The 19,760-nt window shown below is 34.9% G+C and overlaps 1 protein-coding gene across 1 annotated transcript in view; it reads left to right on the forward strand.

The window, feature by feature from the left end:
* sha (shavenoid) overlaps positions 1 to 19,760 on the forward strand; it is a 66,578-nt gene that overhangs the window by 32,402 nt on the left and 14,416 nt on the right. Inside the window, exon 2 of the mRNA XM_076457503.1 lies at positions 14,286 to 15,144. Within this exon, the coding sequence (XP_076313618.1) occupies positions 14,889 to 15,144 (256 nt within the window). The 5' untranslated portion in view covers positions 14,286 to 14,888. The remainder of the gene's footprint in view (positions 1 to 14,285; positions 15,145 to 19,760) is intronic.

The following is a 19,760-nucleotide window of genomic DNA, read 5'->3' on the forward strand; positions in this document are numbered from 1 at the left end:
CGCCCGTCAAGAGACCCATTATAGGTCACACATGGTTGCATATTAGTATGCTTAGTAGCATGGTCAGTTTGTTGACATCATCATCATTGTGAGAGGGACCCTACCTTCTCCCTCCGGTCAGATCGTGCAGGAACCAGATGGTAATAATATTTGTATAGCTGTGATCCAGAAGCTAGCAGTTTATGTCAACAATTTTCTTTTTCGTTTTACAAAACCAGTCGTCAACCTTGCGTGATTTCCACTGTAAGTCTCATTTCAAACTGCACAAAAGTCATCATACTTAAATACTGTTTCTGCACATTTCAAGATGAAAAGAAGAAAAAAGTTGAAAATGAATCAGTTTTCCTAACACAACTAACAGAAATATACCGTCACAGTATTGTACCATGTGAAAGTACTGTGTAAGAATGATTCTTATAACTGCCTGGAAGAGAGAGAGAAAAAAATAAATTATTTAACTATATATATGTATGGTCAGCGCCACATTAAAGGCTTGAATTTGTTTGTTTGTTTGTTTTGGAATTTCGCACAAAGCTACTCGAGGGCTATCTGTGCTAGCCGTCCCTAATTTAGCAGTGTAAAACTAGAGGGAAGGCAGCTAGTCATCACCACCCACCGCCAACTCTTGGGCTACTCTTTTACCAACGAATAGTGGGATTGACCGTAACATTATAACGCCCCCACGGCTGGGAGGGCGAGCATGTTTGGCGCGACTCGGGCGCGAACCCGCGACCCTCAGATTACGAAGCGCACGCCTTAACGCGCTAGGCCATGCTAGGCCCCAAAGGCTTGAAGAGCCCGAGACAAATTTGAGGGAAGACCCTTCAAATGTTAATGAAATATTGCCAAATAAAAGATTTATACGAAATATTTGTTGTCATAGACACAATTACAAATACGTGTCTTTCAATAAGACTTCATTTTTTATTTTTCTCTATCTAAGGAGGCCTGGCATGGCCAGGTGATTAGGGCGATTAAATCGTAATCTAATGTTCGCGGGCTCGAATCCCCGTCACACCAAACATGCTAGCCTTTTCAGCCGTAGGGACGTTATTATGTAACACTCAATCCCACTATTCGTTGGTAAAATAATACTCCCAGAGCTGGCGGTAGGTGGTGATGATTAGCTGCTTTCTCTCTAGTGTTACACTGCTAAGTTAAGGACGGCTAGCGCAGATAGCCCTCGTGTAAATTTGTGCGAAATTCAAAAAACAAACAAACCTAATTGTTTTCGTTTCATACAGAAGTTCGTTGTAGTCCAACGCATAAACACAAGGACATCTTCGGTAAATCAAGCGATCGGAAAATAGTTATCAATCTAAATTTAACAATTCGTAAAAAATAGTTTTTTCTTTGTAAGTTATTTTCAACAAACCAGTTTTAAATATATTATTAATACTTTTGTTTTTAACTGTTACCTATACACTAAGCAATGCGAATATTTGAAAAATCAAATCGTTAAAATATTGTTTTGAAGTGATTGTTTTTATCGTATTAATAGATAATATGATAGAAACATGTATAACAGCCTAAATATCAGTTAGTGTAAGTGACGTTGAAAATGCTTGTCGTAATACGAGAAGTCGGCCTATAAGTGTTTTTAATTCACTGTTTTTCTATTCAAGCTTATGTTCCCTTCTGTTTACCATATGTTTGTAATACAGAAATAGAAAACGCAGGAACACATTTTGTTTTTTTGTTTGCATAGAAGTACCTTTTGAAGATAGGACATAGCGATAAGGCTGGTATATAGCTTTGATTACTTAGTTTAAACTCCATAACAGAAGATATTCATTGTCTGCAAATCGTACGAGTCTCCAGTTTTCTCCATTAAAAAGATTGAATGACATATTTACACGTGTAAGTGTTTGAACAGGTCAATAACTGAACATATCAGCTCGCTCATTTCTTTCTAAGGATTTGGGTCTTTGCCGAAACGTTGCTTTATCATAACAAGTTTCGTCACATAAACAAACACAATGTGAGACTTAAAGACAACTGTAGGATATTTAGAATAACTTTGGGAGTAAAATAATGTGACAAAGCTTACCAACGGGCTGTTAACCAGTGTCCATTGGATTCTAATTACACGTTTTGTTTAAGGGACAGTCACTCGCTACCATAGCACGTTCTGCATCAGTAACCGACAAATATCAGGCCAGCATGTATATCATGAAATGTACAAGGTCAGTTACCCAGCACGTCGATGATCGGTCATCAGCAAAAACACTGACAGTGTAATAACAGTCTGAAGAAAAGCCTTCTGATGGTCAACTGTACGAAATATCTTTTAGCTGTAGGCTTTTAGCAGCGTGAACTAACTTTTTGAGATATTTTCTTCGACCGTGAAATCGTGACAATGAGGAATATTTTCTTAGCTCTTCAAACAGGTAATAGGAAGTAATTTTTTATTGTTAGTGGCTAGGGAAAAGGAAACGAGAGACAGCTCGTCCAAAATTCGTCTTATTAAAGCTTTCTAAGGTGAACGGCTTTCGATCTCATTGTAGAAATTATATACTTTTTTGCTGTTTGTTATGGTATCGCGATAAGACTCCAAACAAGAGGCAAAATCACTACGAAAGTAATAAACACTAGTAACATTTATTACTTTGTTGTTGTGATTTAGTACTAGACATACCTGAATTATACGAGAACTATCTGCGCTAGTTTTTCCTAATTTGTCAGTGAATGACAAGAGAGAAAGCAGCTAATTATCACGCCCACTGTCAACTCCTTTACCAACGAAAAGTGGGATTGACCATCAAATTATAAAGCCCCCACAGCTGAAAAGACAAGCATGTTTTAGTGGGAATGGGATTCGAACCTGCGACCTATCTACCTGGCCATGTCGGACACACCAGAAGGAAAGAGGGCCTGTGGTATTTAAGAGTAGTCTAAAGCTTAAAAACCCTCAAATGGGAGATCTAACAATACTCGAGAGGATATTAACTTTTAAAGCATCCTACTTAAGATGTGGTATCCAATAGTAGGTAAACCTTTAAAACTTTCTATTTAAGGTATGGTGTCCAATAGTAGGTAAACCTTTAAAACTTTCTATTTAAAATGTGGTATCCAATAGTAGGTAAAACTTTAAAACTTTCTATTTAAGATATGGTATCCAATAGTAGGTAAACCTTTAAAACTTTCTATTTAAAATGTGGTATCCAATAGTAGGTAAACCTTTAAAACTTTCTATTTAAGATATGGTATCCAATAGTAGGTAAACCTTTAAAACTTTCTATTTAAGATATGGCATACAATAGTAGGTAAACCTTTAAAACTTTCTATTTAAGATATGACATACAATAGTAGGTAAACCTTTAAAACTTTCTATTTAAGATATGGCATACAATAGTAGGTAAACCTTTAAAACTTTCTATTTAAGATATGGCATACAATAGTAGGTAAACCTTTAAAACTTTCTATTTAAGATATGACATACAATAGTAGGTAAACCTTTAAAACTTTCTATTTAAGATATGGCATACAATAGTAGGTAAACCTTTAAAACTTTCTATTTAAGATATGGCATACAATAGTAGGTAAACCTTTCACTTGGGACTTAAGAAGATCTAAGAATAAGGTTAACTATTAAACAAGGATTAGATAAATCATCATAATTTATCAGCTGAAACAGATCGTATAGAGTAGAATTATAAATGCAATCCTTAACTTAAGCAAACTAAGTTAATAACGGGTCAAACGTTCGCGTACGGTTGCTGAATTTTGGAACTGCGGGTGTGTTAGAAGGGTAATAGTCAGATCTCTATTTGATCAAATAATAGTAACCTAAGAGTTGGCGATTTTGTTGACTAGCTGCCTTCTTTCTATACTTCAGTTCAAAATTACTGACATATAACACATGTAGCAGCTCTTGATAAAGTCTTTGAAAGAGGACAGTGTTTAACTTGAGGGCAAAGTGACCTCCACTTAGTCAAGAATTATCTGTAATATTCAGTAAGATAACAATCCAGGTTTGTGGGTCGCACAAAACTCTACTTAAATCAACTTTAATACGATCATTGTTACAGAAAAATAATGAGTTATACTGTAAGAAAATGACAGAACCGATTATATAATGTTAATTGTTTGTTGAATCACACAACTAAGTCGATCACTCTTATCTGTGTTTTAGGTTTGTAGGATAGTAGTCTGTGGTACAAGGTAAACACAATATCTGGTTTCGATCTATAACGGTAAGGTGGGTGTTTAAGTATCTCCTATCTGGTTTATAATTCGAGATAATTTAACGACCCCTGAATCTGAATGAATACCCTGTAGTTTACTGAAGTCACATCTCTTGTTCTACTGTGTGTGCTTGTCATGTTTTATATGTTCAGCATAGACTCTCAGGAATATTTAATGGTTTCTGTACAGAGAAATTATCATTTGCCTATTGTGTTCTGTTTCTTAACATGCAATCAAACATTCAATTCGTTAAGTCGCTTTTTTCTGTCTAGCGTAGCGTGAAAACTTTCTTGTACACCGGGTTAAAGTAATTACATGTCTTTGTATTTTAATAAGAGGTGATACAGATTAAAAATATCTAAACCACTGAACGTTTTTAATCTAACTTCGTGGGTCGTTTTTCCATGGTTAATGTTTAAACGTATGTTAATATCCAACAAATAATAAGGCTCATAATACCTGGAGGAGCAGGAAGTCATTTTTCACCACGCTTTAAGTTTCTTTAAAATAAAAGGGGAAAATACTGTCTATTTTTCATTAAAACTTGGTATGTTTTGCCGTTCTTTGCAACGTAGTGAATTCTCTGAAGATCTTTAATGTCTACTGTAAAAAAACAACACAACAACCTAGAAAGCATACTGGGAAGTGAGAATTATTTATCAAATGGCCCGGCATGGCCAAGCGTGTTAAGGCGTGCGACTCGTAATCTGAGGGTTGGGGGTTCACATCCCAGTCGCGCCAAACATGCTCACCCTTTCAGCCGTGGGGGCATTATAATGTGACGGTCAATCCCACTATTCGTTGGTAAAAGAGTAGCCCAAGAGTTGGCGGCGGTGGGTGGTGATGACCAGCTGCCTTCCCTCTAATCTTACACTGCTAAATTAAGGACGGCTAGCACAGATAGCCCTCGAGTAGCTTCGTGCGAAATTCCAAAAACAAACAAACAAATATTTATCAAATTTCATTGCTCTATTATTGTATGTTATTATGCATGTCTTTCTTTGTTTCCATGATAATGGGCGTGAATTTGGAACTGTTCAGTTCAAAATAATAAAAGAACGGAACACGGAGTAGACATTTATATGTTCGAAAAAACGTGTATGTATATATATATTAATTATTTGCAAACTCTGATGGTAAATTTGTTTCTAGAACAATATCAGCACTTAATTGTTATTTACGTGTGTGTGTTGCCTTATAACAAAGCCATATCAGGCTATCTGCTGAGTCCACCGAGGGAAATTGAACCCCTCATTTTAGCGTTGTAAATCCGTAGACAGAGCGCTGCACCAGCGGGGGACATTATTTATTTGTTCTTCTAGAGAAAACTTTTAAAATATTCGTTGACTTACTTTTGTTACGTGATTGATCAGTTGTGTAGATCGTAATGAATTTTATTTGTTAATAAAGCCAAGAGGAAATCCTCAATAGTCGAGGCATTTGAAATTATTTTATGCAGAATGACAGTGTGTTAATCCACGAGATCTTTTTTCCCTTTTTATTAGCTATACCCAGTGCGGAGCGCGTGTAAACCCGATAAAATGTTATTACTCATCAGGATCTCTACTTGTCTACCCTCAACTTGAAATTCTTCTAGGCAGGAGCAGAATAAATTCATCTATAAGACCTTGAGCGTAATCAAATACATTAATTGAAAGCGCTTGTTCTCCCAAGTCGAAAACTGTAACTGTAGCTCAAATCAGTAAAGAGATACTGGAGTTATGTGTGTTTTTGTGTTTTTTGAACTTCGCGCAAAGCTACTCAAGGGCTACCTGCGCTAGCCGTCCATAATTTAGCAGTGTAAGACTAGAGGGAATGTAGCTAGTCATAATCACCCACCGCCAACTCTTGGGCTACTCTTTTACCAACGAATACTTGGATTGACCGTCGCATTATAACGCCCCCACGGTTGAAAGAGCGAGCATGTTTGGTGCGACCGGAATTCGAACCCGCGACCCTCGGATTACGAGTCGAACGCCTTAACCCCCCTGGTTATGCCGGGCCAGCTGGAGCTATGAGCTAAAAGTTTGTATTTAAGAAGAAAAAAACAATAAAAAACTCAGAGCCATTCTATGAGCCTCTCTGCTGCAGCTAAAAAACATTCTTTAGTTTAATGTATATAGGAATTTTGAAAATAAATATCAAGTCAGTCATACCTTTCTCACATTAAACAAAAGAAGTGTGCGCTACAAAAATCGTAATGGAAACTATAATCTTTTTTACAGTGAGGGTAGGGGATAGAAGGCTTTCCCTCACGTGAACAAAAATGAATGTTTACTGGTCATAGAGAAAGTGAATCTAACTGCATCTTTAACATCCATACTCAAAAAAAATTTTCGAAAAATTTAACAAACAGACATACGACAGCTGTAATTTGAATAAATATGTAATATATTATTGGTTCTACTGATACTACTAGAAATAACGTTTCAGTTTCTTCTTATTTCAGCGGAATGACACAATAATGATAAATTAATACACATTCACACACACACATTTGATTTTTAGGAAATAAAATTTATTTTTAATGCTATTGTTAATGGATACTATTGTTCTTTACAATATTTTATGTCATAATTTTGAGATATAACGATTAGCTTGTAACAACCAAAATAAAAAAAAAAGTTGTAATTGATTTGAGAAATCATAATGTTCGTATTTTATAGTCAATCAGGCAAGTAAAAAGAAACCAATTGTGAAGTTGAAGTTCAGAAGTGTAAGTAGACAAGTACGTAACCAACACATGATCCATTAGGTTTGTTGACTCGTCGTCTGATTCTTGTAGAGATATCCTGGTATGACCTTTCAAAATTCATGCACAACTAAGTCCAATTACGACGTCTTTAGGAAATTAAGTCACGAGTTTCACTTGTCTACAAAAAAAAATGAAAAGGGAGTTGGAATTTTAATGTAGAACCCATCATAAAGCCATGGATTTTTTTTTGTTACCTAAGCGTATCAAACTATCAGGAATAGATCATTTTAATAGCTATCTTCATTCGCTCTAGCTTTGGTATTTTAATGTTTTAATGATGTTAAAAATAAGTTGTAATTGTTCTCCTAACGAGTAACGTGTAATGTATGTTATGTTTTCTGTGTTATGGCAAATGTGCTCGCCCTTTCACCCATGACGGTCAATCCCACTATTCGTTGGTAAAGGAGTAGCTCAAGAGTTGGCGGTTGGTGGTGATGCTACGAGGGCTATCTGCGCTAGCCGTTCCTAATTTAGCAGTTTAAGACTAGAGGAAAGGCAGCTAGTTTTCATCACCCACCGTCAACTCTTGAGCTACTCCAGTGAATAGTAGACTTGACCCACATTATAACATACCCATGGCTGAAAGGGCGAGTATCTGGTATGACGGGGCACTGAGATGGACACTAATCACGTTTATTTGAGATTTTTATAAAACGCTTTCGGAAGGTTGGCCTTCTTTCTTCAGGGGCAAACTGAAGAAGAAACGTCAACCATTCGAAAGTTCTCGGGGTACAGAATTTTTTCGTTTTGCGTTAAAACTTCTTGAGCCTACGTGTTTTTCTGACATTAACATATGTATCCTTACATATTTATATGTACGTGTATCTCATTATATTGTTGTAATTCTATGACCTAGCAACTCACAGACCACAAACTTACGAACACATTTTTTATTCTTAAGTAAGTTTTTCTTGTAATTTTGAACAATATTTCATCTTATGAGCTGCATTATCACAATCTCCCTCTTTTACTGAGTGAGTTATTTTCTTATCTTTCACGATGCTTCTAAATCTTCCACCCCTGTTTCGGTGGCCATAAGATTTAAGGATGTCTTTAGTTTGTATTTAGTTTTCATGTTGCATTGAACGAAAAGAAAGGCAAGTTTTGCTGGTTTTTTTCTTAACAGAATTAACGACATCGCCCATAGATCAATAGTATACAATCACTCATATTGCATTCAGGCATCTGGCTAACAATAATACTTCGAAATAATGGGATTCCTTGACCCTACGGATTTGACCGTAGGGTCAGATAACTGCTAATAATTTCTTTCACTACATCGCTTGCACTGTACAACTCATTTTCAACTTATGTTTTAAGGACTGACCATTTTCTTTATACTCCGAGACAATGTTAACGATTTTCAACAATTTTCCACACATGCATTCATTCATTCGTAATTATAATTTTTCCATACCTCTGAGTTAATCTAGAAATAGTTTTATCGGCCATTTGTTTTTTCTGCTTCGCTTATTTGCTCTTTTGGAGCAATTTCACTTAAACAATAAATTTTTAAATAGTTTCTTTGGAACGTTAATTGCACAGTGCGATTCATCAAAAGCGATTTAGAAGTCGTGTAAATTCGTACTTATCAGGCCTTACTCTCAATGTGAGCCAAGGTACCATTCTAACTTCGAAACTTCTTTTGTTTAATCATTGTCTATCTATCTTATATCATAAGCGATAACTTACATATGTAGTTTAAATGTATTAAAAAGTTATATTTAATATTATTTTATAGATACCTAGTATAATAACTTTGATGTTATTAATATTAGTGTAACAGTTTCTATCGTTAGGTAAAATCTTTATGGTCATTCAAAGTGCAAACTGCAGTCCGCTTAATGATGGATGTAAGAATGAGATAGTTGTTTATTTGAGTCATGCCCAGCATGGCCAGGTAGTTAAGGCACTCGACTCGTAATCCGAGGGTCGCAGGTTCGAATTCTCATAACACTAAACATGCTCGCCCTATCAGCCATGGATGCGTTATAATGTGACGGTCAATCAAACTATTCGTTGGTAAAAGAGTAGCCCAAGAGTTGGGGGTGGGTGGTGATGACTAGCTGCCTTCCCTCTAATTTTACACTGCTAAATTAGAGACGATTAGCGCAGATAGCCCTCGTTTAACTTTGCGCGAAATTCAAACCAAATCATTTGAGTCATTGTGTGATAAATTTTGAAAAAAATCCTTTGCAGTTTTGTGTATTTTGAAAGGTTAACATTCAGCACGTAAGTAAATGTCAAGTGATGGAAAATTGGAGTTGTTGAGTAAGTTCTCAAATGTTTAGTGACTTCTTTAGGTTTACGGTTTAGTGATACTGGTTTACGCCACTAGGTTTAGTGATACTAAAAGTATTTTATTTACTCGACCATAAGTTATATAAAAAACAAGACACTACAACAACCCCAACATGTTTACAGAAGCAAAGGAAACAACAACAACAAAAAACACACAAAACAACCGCAAAAACAGAAACTAAATAAACAGTACACCTACTCACAGACATCATTAAAAGTGTGGCTATTTTCTTTATAGCTGAGTTTTATAAATCAACACAAACAAAAAGCTGTGCAGACATTATAACAGGAATCATAACACAACACCTCAAAACGTACCAGCTAGAGATCATAACATTCTTTACAGGATCATCCCTAAACTATGTATTCTTAAGAGGGGTAATGAGTATTAAAATAAGGTACAGAACAACGTTTCGACCTTCTTAGGTCATCTTCAAGTTGACAAAGGTTCTGTACTTTATTTTAATTAAAGTTTTAATATCCATATCAGCCGTCTTCACATTTTTACTTCATGTCATCACGAATTCCTAATCTACTTTCAGTGTAAAACAAACACATCAACACGCAAGGTGCATTTGCTTCCAAAAAACATGAGATTGAAGACATCACTAAACAGAAAAAAACTTGATATTCCGGTAAAAGAGTGAAACATTCTTGTATAAAATCAACAGACTTTAACTGAAGTAATACTCTAGATCGATTAGATAAGAATCTTGCTACTATATAAATTAAATCCATTAATAAAAGAAGTGGAAATAAACACCACAAATGAACTGTTGCTGTTTACATAGATAATAAAATGTTCGTGCAAACAAGAGGAATTTACTGCTCATCAACGAAAACTTTAAATGTAAAACCTTATAAAAGTATATCCACTCATATAATCGAAATACCATTGTAATAGAAAATTTAAATAGCAAGCATCGATTTTTTAGATCCAGAAAAATTAACGCCATTGGTAGACGTTTGATAAAATTATTAAACTTTTCAAATATTGTACTATTAAATGATGCCACCACTACACATCCCCCTGATTCATATAATACCAGTGATATATTAGGTCTATGTTTATGTTCTTATAATATGTAGGAAAAATTTACTAACGTTAAAGTTGAATGTAACCTAGGTAGTGATGACCTACGTATGAGTTTCATTCCACACGTTAATAAATCGAACCAAAACTAAATTACAACAAAGTAAACTTGAATGAATATAGATCATTCCTATACAAATTATTACCACAAAAATACCCCCAAAACGCCGCGAACGCATCAGTAGTAAATGGATACTGTCAGGCAGTCACTGTCACCAAAACCGCACAAAAGTCAAAACCAAAATACAAACAGTCAGAGGAATACGTGTGGCAATTAGATACATAACGAATAAACATAACAAAAGAAAGACAACAGCTAGGTAGACAGATTAAGGAAACTATAGATTACACAATTAAAACATAAATAAACACAAAATAAGAACAGAAATGAATAAAAACTGGTATCATTATTGCTCAAAGTTATATTAAAAACAGACCCAAAGTACTTCTGGATACACTTACAACAATTCACAAATACAGGAACCACTACACGTACTTATCCACTACTACAAACATGCAACATCATATCACACACACAAATACAGGAACCACTACACGTACTTATCCACTACTACAAACAAACAACATCATATCACACACACAAATACGGGAACCACTACACGTACTTATCCACTACTACAAACAAACAACATCATATCACACACACAAATACAGGAACCACTACACGTACTTATCCACTACTACAAACAAACAACATCATATCACACACACAAATACAGGAACCACTACACGTACTTATCCACTACTACAAACAAGCAACATCATATCACACACACAAATACAGGAACCACTACACGTACTTATCCACTACTACAAACAAACAACATCATATCACACACACAAATACAGGAACCACTACACGTACTTATCCACTACTACAAACAAACAACATCATATCACACACACAAATACAGGAACCACTACACGTACTTATCCACTACTACAAACAAACAACATCATATCACACACACAAATACAGGAACCACTACACGTACTTATCCACTACTACAAACAAACAACATCATATCACACACACAAATACAGGAACCACTACACGTACTTATCCACTACTACAAACAAACAACATCATATCACACACACAAATAAAACCAAAGAAGAAGCATTTGAAGTACACCTGAAACATACGTTCAGGGCCCACAAAGAACCAGATTTGAATACATATTTCTATAACGAGGTAAACAACTATGTAACATAATGTATAAGTATATACATATCCAGGTTCTCAACAAATTTAAACAATGAGCACATAGATAATGATAACAACACAAATCAAATTATACAACAAATGACAAAAATTACACCAGTAATAGACGTCACACTAAAAACAACGTTCTGGAAGAAGATGATATTCAGGCTACACTCCTCAAGAAAGGCACTCAGAGAGTACTTGAACACCTAATAGAGTTCTTCAACCCATCACTAAATTCATTCCTGTTTCTTGGAAGCAAGCGACTACCGTAATGTTCCATAAAGAAGAAAAGCCAGCGACTAAACCGAATAGCTACTGTCCTACCAGCACAGGAAAACCTTTACAATGACCAATTAGTAATCGCCTCTTCACATTCTGGGAGACGACTTCAAAATTATCCGAAACACAAAGAGGTTTTAGAAAACTCAGACAAACATGAGACCACCTAGTGAGGCTGAGTTAAACAGTAATAGATAGTTTTGATAGGAAAGAATGGGCTGTCACATGCTTCCTCGATACAGATAAGTCTTTCGATAGTGTGTGGCATGATTAAGTTGGGTTATGAATGTGAGAAACAAAACTGTGCACCGTATTACTCGTTGTCTGCCAAACTTTCTGGAAAACAGAAAATGTAAAGTAAATGTTGGAGGAACATTCACAGTGTTATTTATTCCAGAGGCAGGGATCCCATGAGGAGAGGCACTTAGCCCTATTCTATTCATCATGTATGTTAGCAATATACCCCTTAAAGGTTCATATCAAGGATATTTTTCTCAATCTGTTGTTAATGTTGCGGTCTGTAAAAGTGCACACACACCTTAGTGCACCTACACATTCAATAGCAGCAACTAGTCTACAACTACAGTTCAACAACATTATGGAATATTAACAAAAATATCCGAACAAAATAAATGTCTCCAAAAATCAAAAGGTATTACTTACAAAGTTAAGAAGACACACACCAAAAAAAAAAAACCCTCTAAATCACACATGAGTGGAACACTTCTTGTGACCAAAATCTAAGTCATATTCCTCGGATTAACATATGACTAAATTAACACGGATAAAACATATTAATAATATCATAACAAAAGTTTGATAACGCACGAATTATGTCAAGAATCTAACGAGCAAAAACAATGTAACTTCAAGTGAGAACATTATTAGAATTTACAAAACATACTTACGTCCACTAATAAAATATGCATGCCCGGTATAGATTAATATAGCACCGAAACACATAAATAAATTTTAAGCTAGGGAAAACTGGTTGCTAACCACGGCATGCAAAGAACTCAGGTACCCAGATTCACGTCATCAAAATTTCTGCAAATTTATGCAAACATACAAACATTCTTTGAGAGACTCTACAAACTTCGGTACATTATTTCGAGCAGAATTTACACAGCGATGACCTACTGTGTGAAGTCAGTCGGTACTGCATACATGTTGAAGGCAGCCACAAGTTCCTCTCACCTCTTAATATTTATAATGGAAATAAAAATTTAACAAGGACACTTAACTCTTGACTAAGACACCAACATTGGTTTTACGTGCATACGACAACATTGCAAGGGTATTGTAAGTAAATACTCTTTATGAGCAATAAAACTGATGTTATATAAAATACACGTGGAACTGTAAAGAGATAACGTATTTATCATAAAATATTAACGTAAGTACCTATATGGACATTGCCCTCAAAGGGGTCAGAGTAAATGCGAGATACTCTGACCTACATGTACTATTTAAATTTATATTCACCGAAACACAGACATTTACCTGGGAGAGAAAGAGGTTCTATGTAGCCAGACCCTCCCAGGTCTATAAGAATTAAATACAGATAATAAGACGAGAGTATAGACCGAAATATCGTACAATTCAACAAACAATGCTTAAAATAACAACGAAATATGATAATTATAATAACAACGAACAGCAATCTGCAATATACATTATTTTGTGTTTAGGAAAAAAAACACGACAAATATCTTAATGCTTAAATCGTCAATTTCGTAGAATTTTCTGTCACAAAATCAATAACTCATGGACTTAAATGACTCCGTTACATTCAAGATATTTTGGTGAATGTCACGTGTGATAATTACATTGTTATTTTTACAATATCATCGATTACCCACCCTTTGTCATTCTGAATTCACAGGGATAAGTCTAGCGAGCAAAAGAGTTGTTGTTTCCGAAAGTCAGTTGTTATTGTTTTTTATGCTTGTCTAAGATGGCAAGGGAAAGAAAAAAATGTGGTACTTATTCAAGTTTAAATGAGTGTTTCGGATATACTGAATGGTTCTCTACTTTGTTTTCAGTAATTTGAAAGAATCAAATTATTATTTTAACGACTTGTAATCACAAGAAAAAATAAAACTTGTTATCCCAAAAAATGAAGATATATTCTTATTACCTCCTGGTGTGGTTCATGTTCATGCTTTGTAACGAAACCAATTATTAAAGCATTGAATACCAGTCGTTTAGAAAACTGTTTAGTGTATATGAACTGTAATGTATACGTTGGTTGTAAATTGATCTTAAAAGGTCTGCTGTGTTGTAAAACAACAGTGATTTTTTTCCCCTTTGTTCACGACTCAAAAAGAGGAAGTATTTTAGAAATGGAAAATAGCCGAATTTTGTACGTAGCTTTTGTACAGTGATATATCTATATATATTTTCATGCATTGATGGATATACCTTGATTCTTTCAGAAGCCCACATGCTAAGAGGGCACAGGAATACCGAGTTTAAACCTATCCATTCGGAAGAGCAGGTACGAGTGGAATTGTAGGAGTCATAGGGTGTGTATGTATCATAACTACCGAATGGCCCGTTAAACTCAAAGCTTCAAACGTGCGTCTACCTGAAAGTTAAGTTAAGGAATACTTCATAATAGAAATAGCACAAGGTTTTCCAGATTCACAAGTGGCATTGTCGAAACCACCTGGTTTATATTGTCCAGACTCGTAATTCTATTGTCACCATGGTCACGAACTCATAATATTTAAGGCTTATGTAATTCAGAAGAATAATTGCTCTCAATAAATTGACTTTATCACCAGAGTCTTCATTATTTGTTTTAAAATTCTGGAAGATTGTGATTTAATTTCATGTCAATTTTGGTGTGTGAAAACTGAAGCAATGTTTTTGACAAATGTAGAACATTCCAAACATCTCTATCAGGTGACATCAGACACGGACCACAAATTAGCCTTAATCTCGTCAGCGGTGTGTTGGTTGAAAATGATCTTGGAAAATCTTATCTCCTGAGACGAAACTGCATTCGAAATAATTACAAGGAAGACGAAAGTACAATGGATGCTTTGTTTGTTGTAGTAGCACTGATGTGTGGTCTGACAACAGTGGAGATGGACACAAACGACACGCGACTCATTAGGGATTACTTTGGGGACGTGTTCACTTTGTCCAAAAAGGACTGTAACGCTATTCCTTGTAACCGGCTCAGTCGTATGGCCGCAGCGATGCCTGGACATGACTGTAAGTGTCAATGTGCTCCTTCCCATCCTACCTTTCGTGAGGACATACGTGAATGCGTGAAGGACCTGAGAGGTGAGTTTTTGTGTGTTTTGAACATCTACCTATGCTCAGTTACTAACAGGCAAAATGAAACTGTACATCTTGAAGTAATACAAACTTATAGAGGCGGATTGGCATTGAAAGATCGGCTCAGGTAATATGACATGCTGTATACTGGCTAAACAACTAAAATTTAAAATAGTTTATCAGAATACGTCAAACGCACTGGCCCACCAGACAATCGTGGAGTGGGTTATCCCGTCCCTGGTGATGATTCATTGTTTCTAGATATTTGTTGTGATATTAATTTTTATTATTCTTTTTCACTTCTTCTAAGGAAACCAGAGAAATAAGAGAGAAAATAAACAAAGTTACTCGGAATTTTCTGTAGTCTTAGGTAGACTATCGACAGAAGTTTAAATCTTTAGAAAAATATAAATTATCTTTAAATGTTTAGTAAACGAAATAAGATTTAATGAATTTGATATGGTGTTTTTAACAGCGTTTGTCCAGTTAAATAAAATAAATAATTTATGACGTTAAAAATTAACAAAAGAGGTAATAAAGTATACAAAAAAGCCTTATCACTTTTGAAATAAGTAAAAATATTTTCGTATTTATTACAGACATGTAGAAAACAGTGAAAAATCTGATGTCAGAGAAAGAAACATGTGAAGGGGCCTGGCATGGCCAAGTGACTAAGGCTCTCGACTTATAATCTAAAGGTCCTGGGTTCAATTCCACATCACACTAAACATGCTCAGCTTTTTGACCATAGGGGCATTTTAATGTGACGGTAAATCTCATTATTCGTTAGTAAAAGAGTAGCCCAAAGGTTGGTTGTGGGTGGTGATGACTAGCTGCCTTCCCTCTAGTCTCACACTGCTAAATTAGGGACGGCTAGCACAGATAGCTCTCGTGTATCTTTGCGCGAAATTCTAAAAACAAAATAAACATCATATAAATGGCGGTAGAACCTCTAAAAATTTCTCGTCGTGTTTATAAGTACGTGACCCGAATCTTCAATCTTATAAAGTAAATATTTTTAATAAAGGAAAACAAATCTTGAAAGTCAATAGAAGAACAGATAATTTGTTGAGAAAATGAATAAATATCAAGTTGTTGTTTTAAAATATTTTTAGGTTATTTTATTTCCATCGATGTTCTAAATGTTACTCTAATAAAATATGTAACATACAACATCAATTCGCTTCTGTAGTCGAACACGATACTTATCAGGTTTATGTTGTAAGATTTCATTAATTTGTTACTGAAACAGTGAAAAAGCCAACTGTTACATCCATCAGTTATGTTTGATATCCTCTTCATCGTGATATTTGTTAAACATACGAAAGTAACAAATCTTCAATCATAATTTCATGCTACGTTCTTTTGATGAAGCGCAAATAATTTGAACATTTTAGACACAATCGTAATTTACGGGTGTAAAGTACCACATGCTTCGGAGATCGGAATAAATGCCATTTCAGCCCTAGATCTGGTACTTCGAAATGTTGAGAGACTGGCATGCCTTATGATCTACCATGCTTATATTATTTCTCAGTACGATTGTTAATGTTGGAAGAATAATTTTTTCTCTCCTATGTAATAGCTTCAGAACAATACTATGTGAAAATTCACTAGAAAAACAAATTATAAACATATTACTTGTAACTTTCTCTCTATGAAACATTTAATTGACATGACATACAGACTGACTGTCACAGATTATTTCTTATCTCAGTAATAATTAAAAAAAACACACGTAAAGTATAAATAAAAGAATTAATAGTATTATTTCTTTTGACTCCAGTCAGATGAACCAAATATTTCAATTTTCTGCGAATGGTTTAGAAAATCGTAAAAAAATTACAAAGCGAGCACAATTAATAGTATGCTTAACTCACAAATAAACCTATGTAGAAAATTTCCCTCTCAATAGACGCGATAACTCTCAGTCATAACATTAAACTGAATCACTCTTGAAGTTGTTGCTTGTTATTAAGCACAAAGTGCTATTTGTGCGCTCTGTCCATCACGGGTTTCTAGTGGTATAAGTCAGCAGACATACCGCTGTGCTACTGGTGGGCTTGCTCATGAAATATTCAATAACTCCACTCGTTAAATGATTGCCTCATTTGGTTTCATATCCACAAAATTAGTGGATTGTACAGAAATCTTAACTTTCATGAAGTTTTTGATATTCCCTTGCCTGTTTTAACTTTCTTTAACGAACAAATATCTAACTTAAAATTTAGCTTACGACAAACACTGGAAAATAATGTTTCATCACCAGATGGAAGGATCTTGAGCTAACTTGATGATTATTGGTTTTGCTGCTAAGGAAAGTAATATTAGTTGTTTTTTAGAATCGAATCATGGATTTTAGCGTAATAAGTCAGTAAACTGACCACTGTCCCTCTGGAAGATATTTTAATAGCAAAGACGCTAATTTTAAACATGAATTAAGTGAGTCACTTAAGCCTGTACAAGGCATTTTATCAGAAGTTTTTTGGTAAGATAATATTCAGTTATAGTTTTCTTAATTTCTTTACTTTGAAGTAAATAGTGGTCATTTTTCACTCTGTTAAATATTTTCCACAAATGGTTTGATAAATAGTGTAATATTTGTGAACTTGTTTCTCTTTCTATTATTGCAGTTTCTAGGGTTATCATCTTAGAACGCTAGACAACTTATGCAAACAAGAAAGGTTATTTAAGCAAAAAGATATACAGTGGATCAGCTGTAATTTTAGAGAATAGACCCTCAGACTTGCCGTTGAGACACCGAGGGGAAACAAACAAATAAAAAAGAAACTGTTAGAAAGTCTTTAATAATGAAGTGGACAAATTAAGAGGAATGTGAAAAAAGATATTGTTAAGATGTCATTGTTATCACACATTTTATAAAACGCAATATTTTTTTGATTTTCACGAGTTTTCATATGCTGTGTGAAACAATTTCTCAATTCGTTAATGATGATCGAAATAAAAAACGCATGATATCCGTTTATTACTTACGGCGTTGATTACTTTCAGATCAAAGGTCAACACCAACGTGAATCATGCTTAATAAATCAACTGGACAGTTTTATGAAAATGTAGGCGCAGAGCACTCGATACTTTCAATGAAACCAAGCAACTCCAGTAGCCCTTTCCCAATGTCTCATCGACGATTTGGAGAGCTTATTACGCTAAAAAATCGAGGGGCTTCTTTTGATACCTGTGATGGCTAGAGCAGTGGTAGCCTATTATTTAGCTTTCTGCTTGACAACAAAGAAACAAACAGACTCCACTGATATTTCAGTTGGTAACTCGACATGAAGAGGAGGAAAGAATAGCATAATGTTCTATGTTGTTGTTATTGTTGTTTTACTTATCTTAGGTCTGAATATTTTAGATTTAGATTTTCCTGAAAATAACAGCAACTTAGGTTTATGTAATAATAACAAAACTGTGATAACCCGATTGCAAACTGCGGTATGTCTAAACTAAAAACGTAGAAAGCAATAGCATGAACTGACTGTTATCATTCTAAAGTTATACGTTTAATGCCAAGAATTACTTCTATCCAGCAATGGAAATAATTATTGAAATACCCAAGCAATACACCTACAGGAGTCACGAAGAACGAGTAACGATATGTAGATGTTTATGTTTTCTTATAGTAAATCCATATCGGACTATCTGCTGAGTCCACCGAGGGGAAGATATTTAAATAATGAATATATTAATGGTTCAAAATAGTATCACAGAAAATATATATGGAAATAAGTTGTACAACGAACATACGAGTATTTCGTATGTGAGTTGTTTTTTTCGTTACATCTTACATCCATGTTACCATATAGTTTATCAATATAAAGTTGCGGAATCTTGCTCTGAATGCTCTATGTTACTTCCCATAATTCAGCAAAGTTGTTTAGAGGTCTTTATACCTTCTCAATTCTTACATCGGGCCATATAGTTTCAGGAATGTTGGAAGATGTTCAGTCCAACAACTCGTGTTACTGAGAGATGTGTTAGGTTTTATATGTTCTTGTCATCTGTCAGGGTAACATCTATTTTGTATTAACCGATACCTTTGGCTGAGATATTGCCCTAAACCTGTACTGTTCCTCAACCGTGCTTCACTATAGATATTGTACACTGACAGTGATATTGTTTTCTTCTCTCTCTGCATTGGAACAAACAATACTTACTTTTTTACCAGAAATCTCGAACTTGGATTCATCTGTAAAGATGTGAGTTAATACCAATTCATCCTTTTGGTGTGGTTACCTCTTCTCAGCAGCGGTTTTCTAGCAATTATATGTCCATTGAAATCACTTCGTTTTAATATTTATTCTACTGTAGCACATACATCTGTATACACTGTTGTTGTCAACATCTGTATTCAACTGTCATCTATCTTGTAAAGAACATGCCATGAGATACTTAACAACACATATGGATAGTTTACATTTTATACCACTTTTATTACTAACAATATCAGTCACGTGTACCTTCTTTAAAATCTTGCATATGGCTGCTATTGGAACACCGAGTGTTTCCACAAATTTTTCCATTGAATTTCCTTGACCGTCCAAACGTTTTATTTACACACGCTTCTCTTTCGGTATTTTAGTGGTAGCAGCCATGACACTACT

This window comes from Tachypleus tridentatus, chromosome 9 (genome assembly GCF_004210375.1).
Source record: "Tachypleus tridentatus isolate NWPU-2018 chromosome 9, ASM421037v1, whole genome shotgun sequence".
NCBI lineage: Eukaryota > Metazoa > Arthropoda > Merostomata > Xiphosura > Limulidae > Tachypleus > Tachypleus tridentatus.